The sequence below is a fragment of the Nicotiana tabacum genome, chromosome 23, assembly GCF_000715075.1.
Source record: "Nicotiana tabacum cultivar K326 chromosome 23, ASM71507v2, whole genome shotgun sequence".
In the NCBI taxonomy this organism is placed as follows: Eukaryota; Viridiplantae; Streptophyta; class Magnoliopsida; order Solanales; family Solanaceae; genus Nicotiana; species Nicotiana tabacum.
In genome coordinates this window covers 121,358,153-121,365,932 of record NC_134102.1, presented here as the reverse complement: position 1 = coordinate 121,365,932, position 7,780 = coordinate 121,358,153, and the positions used below count along the sequence as shown (strand labels likewise).

At 39.7% G+C, this 7,780-nt stretch overlaps 1 protein-coding gene across 1 annotated transcript; it reads left to right on the top strand.

Annotated features, from left to right (window-relative positions):
- The first annotated feature begins 4,872 nt into the window (after positions 1-4,872).
- Positions 4,873-5,804, top strand: LOC142177359 (uncharacterized). Its single transcript, XM_075245835.1, has 2 exons — positions 4,873-5,281; positions 5,482-5,804. Exons 1-2 carry the CDS (start codon positions 4,873-4,875, stop codon positions 5,802-5,804), a joined length of 732 nt encoding a protein of 243 aa, XP_075101936.1.
- The last annotated feature ends 1,976 nt before the right edge of the window (positions 5,805-7,780 follow it).

Below are 7,780 nucleotides of genomic sequence, written 5' to 3'. Positions count from 1 at the left end.
GTTGTCGTTTAAACCACAATGTCATCTAAATAGATGACAACAAACTGATCCAAAAAGGGATGGAACAATTTGTTCATCAATGTGCAGAATGTTACAGGAGCGTTGGTCAACCCTAATGGCATTACCAACCATTCAAAATCCCCATAGCGTGTAACACAAGTTGTTTTGGGCTCATCTGCGTCGGCGATCCGTACTTGATAGTAGCCTTTCCTCAGATCCATCTTAGTAAATACCTTGGCTTGTCCCAAGCGATCAAATAAATCGGCAATCAGAGTAATGGGGTACTTGTTTTTCACCATGACCTTGTTAAGGGCCCGGTAATCAATACACAAGCGCGTGGTACCCTCCTTCTTTTTCTGAAATAAGACAGGAGCTCCGAAAGGTGCCTTGGATGGGCAGATGTGGCTAGCATCTAGCAACTCCTTAAGTTGCTTCGTCAATTCTTCTAATTCTGGGGCGCCATGCAATAAGGCGACATGGAAAGTGGCTTTGCCCCTGGAACAAGTTCGATCTGATGATTAATTTCCCTGCACGGTGGCAACTGCTTGGGAAGATCTTCAAGCATCACATCCTTATTATTGTCAAGGACTTGTTCAATGCAGGGAGGCAATACTGCTGCCTCAAGGGAGTTCTCAATGATTCCTGTTAAGGTTTCAAGAAATGTAGGTTCCCCTTTCTTGAAACCTTTCACAAGTTGCATCGCGGACAGATTCATTCCATTTTGTGGCACCAGAACAAGGGGCACAACGCACGAGACTCCGGGATCGCTTATATGAAGCTGGTTGAGACGCGGCGAGATAAACACGTTGATCTCGTACCAAAAGTCCAGCCCCAATATGATATCAAATACATCCATAGGGGCAACGGTGAAGTCCGTCAATCCCTGCCAGCCTCCTAAGGTAAGGTGCACTTTAGGACCAAAGCCATCAACAGTAGTGGGAAGGGCATTGACGGTCTTCCACAGTGTGTCACTGGATACAAAGACAAGTCAAACATCCCTAGCCCGTTACTCCTTCACAAAAATATGTGTCGCACCTGTTTCCACCATGATGCGCACGTCTTTGGCGTTCAACTTGGCATCGACAAATGATGATTCACGCGGCCTCACACGAGGCAGCTGGGCAGCAGTAGCGGAAAGGGTCATGTGGTTGAATAAGGCCATATGATTGAACAATGCCAACATCTTTGTTCTTCCCTTGTCCCGCACCATCAGCTGGTGGGCTGCAACTATTCGCTCAGATTTGTCCCAAACGAACCCCATTACCACTACGCATAACCCTAGTTGGTTCCGTTCCAAAATTCCAAACGTAAAGCTACAATTTTACAAAAGGGTGATGGGTTTACTATTGCAGCAAATCGCTTGGAATCCTCAATCGAAGCCCAGATCAACACTAGACCAATTTCATATACACAGGACACTAGATCTCATTCCACACTCCATACGCTTCCTCCCAACAAATCATTAGAGATTTTGACAGTGAGAACTGAGAGTTCCATGCATTCCTAAATCGATCTCGACACCAAGTCATATGGAGCAGACGATAAAGGTATCGACATAGACCTAATCCAATAGGAAATAGGTTCTGCACATTTGGATAATATCCTTGAGTAATCAAAGCTATAATTCCTCGATCTAACTTCCCCAACTTCCAAAAAATATTTATCTGCTAATATTTTCCAACAAAGTTGTTCGACAAAATGCCTCAACCAATTTTACCAATGAAGAGGTGGTCCAATTGAATGGAAAAGCTCCAATACAGGTTGCTGAAAGTCCTCGGAATGTCCAATTTACATCACATGTTCGGAACAATGGTGCTCGACCAACTGCTGTCATTTCTAGTGGGTTGCTGCATGACCAGAGTGTTCCTGCACTTTCAACTGGGCAGGGATCAATCAAGCAGGTCCCTATAGTTAAGGAGAAGGCATTTGAATCAAAATCGTCTGGTCAATTGCATCTAATCCCTTCATCTATAGGATTAGCACACTGAGGTACTATCTCTGCAGCTCTTTTGTCCACAAAAAACCAGTCCTTAACTAGGAATATAGGTGCTCAATCACAACCTCAACTCCCACAGATACCAACTCCAGAATTAAATATTAACTACAAGTCAACTCTAGAACACCACCAATCCTAGCCTTCTGCCAAAAGACACAACCTCTCAAGCCAAAGAACAACTCTAAGCAACCTCTGCCTTAGATCAACCAAAACACTCTAACACCTCCAAACCACCAACAACTTATAACCAAAATAACCAACCTCACCAGACTAAAACAGATACCCTTCCCAATCCTCTAACTACGACTGCCCAGCCAAATAAACCAACTAACTACCTTGCTCCCACATCTACTACTATCACTCAATCACTAGCTACAAAGTTAAGAGCTAGACAAGCTGCAGAGATAGCCCCAATAGAGTTCACACCTCCCAGAATAACCACAAAATAGGGCCAACCAGCTGTTATCTTCACCATGGCAGATTACATGGTCACACTAGCTAACAGATGCCAATACACAATTATTGACAAATTCCTTAACACAATGCCTAGAATGGAACAAATAAGGAGAAGCTTCATAACACAAATAAAACTCCGAGGAGGAGTTAAAATAACTCATTTCAATGCAAGAACTGTCTACATTGACTTAGACAATGAGTATGATCACACTATTGTTTGGACAAAAACATTCATGTACATCCAAGGTCAAAGAATGGAATTACAAGCTTGGACACCCAATTTCAATCCAAATGATGATAATCCCATTATCCCTATTTGGATAGTCATTCCAAAACTGCCATGGCATTTCTACTAAAGGGAGGTACTGTCAATACTATTATCACCTATTGGTAAGGTACTATATCTAGACATAGCATCAATGCAAAAGAACAAGGGGAAGTGTAGCAAAAGTCAAGATGTAAGTTGATTTGACTAAGGACAAGCCTTATCATGTTTGGCTGGGATTTGATGATGATCGGGATGTGAATAGGGATGGCCAGTGGCTGGAAGTAGAATATGAAGATCTACCAGATTACTACTTACACTGCAGATATCTGGGTAATGAAGAATACCACTGCTCTATTAGAAAAAGGGAAAAACAAGAAAAGAAGAAAGCAATAGCAGCAACATCTCACACTACTGACAATCACTTTGCAAACAAGCTGGAGAAATCAAATAGAACACAACAGGAGCAGATGTTACAAGGACAACAAAAGGATCAAACCTCCAACTAAATAATTGAGGAGCAACACAAAAGTGAGGAGCAACAAGGAAGAACAAATCACAAAGTAACTGCACAACAACCAACTAAGGATAACTATTTCAAAGATCAATGGCAATATCAAAAGAAGAAGAATTTCAAGGGTATCAATCAAAAAATCAGACAACAGAAACTCAAACAACCACATGAACAAGCTCTTGGATTACAGGTTCCTAGACCAGGCCAGACCTCAGGTATAATGAGCAAATCACAAACTGCTCCATCAATGACACTGGAGGGTGTACCAGAAGAAATTCGTAATATTGCTGATAGTAATGCTATCTGTAATGGAGGAAATGTGATTGTTTAGGAGCTACCTAATGAGACAGGGAATCCTAATGGAGTAGCTGCTCCTCAGGCAGTTCATAAGTCTGCTTAGTTAGATGGAAAAAGCAGAATGGAAAACACATCATCCACTACCGCCAATCAAGCATGCACTCAGAAAAATGGAGATGTTGAAATTGTCAAAAATGTGCCTTCTGAATCTGATAGTGAGTGCAAGGACAGGAACAAAGAACAACAGTAGAAGAATCAAATTTTGGAAACCAGGAGGAATCAAGAGAACCAACATTTGACAACTGCTGAAAAATCCAATTCCAATCCTAAAGCTGCAGAGATGACCATGAACCCTACTCCTATTGATACTGGGAAAAATGCTTCAGATACAAAAGAAACGATCGTTGACTAGATTCAAAGGAGCTTTAAAATGCATAAAGAAACTCTTAATGTGACCCTCAACCACTCATGTCAGGAAATACCATCTCAGACATTTGTGGACTCACCTAAGTCCAATGGAAAAACTACAGGCTCTATACAACTGGGGAGATGTGAAGTTAGTTCATAGGAACATACAAGCATAATAATTGATTATCAAAGGGTTAATTCAATGCCAGCATAGGTTAATACAGAGGTATCCATAAAGGCTTTGGACAACAACAAAGCTAGGGAACTAATAGCTAATGTTGAAGGTGTAATGGTAAGAGTACCAGATAGAGAGCAGATCAGTAATGATGATGCAGATACAAATCACCATATACTGAGGTTAGACTATAAAAATATAGATGGGACGGATCCAACAATGGTGTATAAGAAGATGGGGTCAGCCATAATTCTTAGGAAGTCGGCTGTAATTGAAACACTGCCTGTGGCAACTGCATCAGACTCCAAAGCAGATTCAAATCAATGTACCACTTAAATCTCCTAATCAGCTTATGCATGACATTATTACACACAAGGAATTGCCTATGGAAATTCATAAGGCTCTGGACACTAATGAACAATTAGAAGATGAAGGTGATGATGAATCTACAACTGGAAACTTCAAGTCTGTGGCAAGGGAATGAGATTTGTCACATAGGATTGCAGCTAAACATGGTAAGAAAGGAAAGAAGAAAACTCAGCACAAGGAACAACAACCACCTATAAGAATAGTGCCCAAGAGGGCACCCTCCACCACTAGATGATGATTAAGACACTCATATGGAACATAAGGTCAGTTAAGACTCAACAGGACTTTCAGAGAGTTATCAACTTGCACAAGGAACATAGGTTTTTCATTATAGCACTCACGGAGCCTTTCCAAAAGTAGAGGTTATTCAGAACTACAGGAGGAGACTAGGCATGAAAGCAGCAATATCTAATATCAATGGCAAGATATGGCTATTTCTTGATGATGTGGTTCAATGGGATGTGATGATTGACACTGAACAACAACTTACTATCATGATTTATCATCAAGATCTTGGTAAGCATATCATGATGACCTTTGTCTATGCAAAGTATTGTTCATCCATAGATAGATTAAAATTGTGGGATAATCTATACTACCTTGGTAGAGACATGGAGTTACCTTGGGTGGTTGGAGGGGATTTTAATGTGATTTTTAGTGAAGAAGATAAAATTGGAGGACTTTCAGTGTACCCTCTAGAATATGAAGATTTTTCCTTTTGTGTAAACTCATGTGGCCTATATGACATGGGTTACAAAGGAAGCTCATTCACTTGGTGTAATGGGAGGTCAAATGCAGAATGTATATTCAAAAGATTGGACATAAATTTTGTCAACTTACCATTCCAGACATTATTGCCTTGCATAGAAGTTGAACACAATTGATGAGTTGTGGAGAACAGACCACTAAAGTTGCCAAATCATTCAAGTTTTTGAATTTCTGTACAAAAAATTACTCTTTTATGGAATTAGTTAGACAAAATTGGATGTCTGATTTCACAGGTGACCCCTTCTTGATGTTCAAGAAGAAACTAAAAAGAGTTAAGATTGCTCTTTCAAAGTGGAGCAAGCTCACTTATGGGGATATCTTCAAACAACTGGCTTTAAGGGAAGATGTGGTCAGAGTAAAGGAAATGCTATTTGAAGAGGAGCCAACAGTGGAGAATAGAATTGTACTTCAGAAAGCACAAGCTGAGTTAAAGAGATTACTGAGCATTGAGGAACAGTTTTGGAAACAAAAAGCAGGAATAACTTGGTTTGCAGAAGGCGATAGAAATACTAGATTCTTCCATAGCCATGTCAATGGTAAAAGGCAGAAGCTCTAGTTGAAAAGAATTTAGATTAATGATGGTTCATGGATTGATTCACAGGAATGTATAGCTACTGCTGCAATGGAATACTACCAGAAACAATTCACACAATAGGAGGAGCCTACAGACTTCGAACTGCTAGACAATGTTCCTACCATGGTATATGCTGAGCAAAACTTAGAGCTCTGTAGAACTCCTACAAAAGAGGAGGTCAAGGCAACATTTTTTACTTTAAGTGGTGAAAGTTCAAGTGGTCCAGATGGCTTCACTGGCTTATTCTTCCAGGTTTACTAGAATATATTAGGGGAAGACATACAAAATATTCTGAAATTGTTTTATGAAGGAAGTTCTTTGCCTAAATCCCTAACTCATACAAACCTTGTTCTGCTGCCAAAAAAGACAAATGTGCAAACATTTTCAAACCTCAGACCTATAAGTCTCAGCAACTTCATCAACAAAGTAATCTCTAGAGTGGTATATGATAGGCTGGAAAAGATACTCCCATGTTTGATCTCCTCTAATCAGTCAGGCTTTTTCAAGGGGAGAAGCATATTTGAAAACATTTTGTTAACTCAACAAATTGTAACTGACATAAGACTAAGGGGGCAAACCTGCCAACGTAGTTATAAAACTTGACAAGGCAAAGGCATATGATAGGGTTTCTTGGAAGTATCTGATGCATGTACTGAGAAAAATGGGATTTGCAGAATGCTTCATCAACATAGTGTGGAATCTTCTGTCCAACAACTGGTTCTTAATTCTGATTAATGGTCAAGCTTCAAACTTTTTTCACTCAACAAGAGTTGTCAAACAAGGTGGCTCTCTATCTCTAACCCTGTTCATTCTTTCAGCTGAAATACTATCCAGATCTCTGAACAAACTATTTGAAGACAAGTATTTCAAAGGATATGGTATGCCTAAGTGGACTAATCCATTGAATCATTTAGCCTACGCTGATGGCATGATTATTTTGCATCTGCTGATCCTTACTCTTTAAAAAAGATAGTGGAGGTTCTGTCCAAGTATGAGCACACCTCTGGCCAATTGATTAACAAGGCAAAAACTTTATACTACATGTATGCAAACACTACTGCAACTTTGTTTAATACTGTTGACAAATCATTGGCTTCACCAAATAAGAATTCCCTATCACATATCTTGGTTGCCCAGTCTTCTACAAAAGAAGAAGAAAGGAATATTACAATGACCTTATTAAAAAGGTCAAAAACTAACTACACTCATGGAAGGGTAATCTACTTTCATACGGAGGTAAAGCTACACTGATTTCAACTGTCCTACAAAGTATGCCAACAAACATACTATCAGCGCTTGATCCACCTGACAATATTTTAGAACACTTGCATAAAACATTTGCTAGGTTATTCTGGAGCAACAAAGATGAGGGCAGAAATAGGTATAAGAGTAAGTGGCAGAATCTATGCTTTCCAAAGGAGGGAGATGGTTTGGGATTCAAATCTTTTTTTGATGTTTTAAAAGCATTATTTGCCAAACTTTGGTGAAATTTCAGAACAACAAAAACACTATGGGCTAACTTCATGTGGAATAAATACTGCAAAAGGACCTCCCCACTACTGTTCAATTTAGGTAAGGCTCATATGTTTGGAGAAAAATGTTGGAGGCAAGGGACGAAGTAGAACATGAAATATTATGGGAAATGAACAGAGGCATTATCAATATTTGGCATGAAACCTGGACTGGTCTAGGTGCTTTGTATCATGTTGTTCCACCAGACCTTGACAACAATGAAAACCATTAGGAAGTAATTTAGTTGAGAGAAGGAAATGATTGGAATCATCAACCGTTGGAAAATACTTTCCCATCAGAGATTGTAGCACATATCAGTCAGGATCTTCATTTTGGAAACACAGATGATTATTGGGACATTCATAAATGGATTCCTACTACCTCAGGTAGATTCTCAATGACTACTGCTTGGAAGTGAGGCATAGAGCACAGACAAATCATGAATA

What these genes read in the sequence shown, in the direction of transcription:
- LOC142177359 (XM_075245835.1), top strand. Translation starts at nt 4,873, where the DNA reads ATGAAAGCAGCAATATCTAATATCAATGGCAAGATATGGCTATTTCTT. An exon ending in TGGGAGGTCAAATGCAGAAT is followed by an intron (nt 5,282 to 5,481) that starts GTATATTCAAAA and finishes CTGATTTCACAG; the next exon opens with GTGACCCCTTCTTGATGTTC.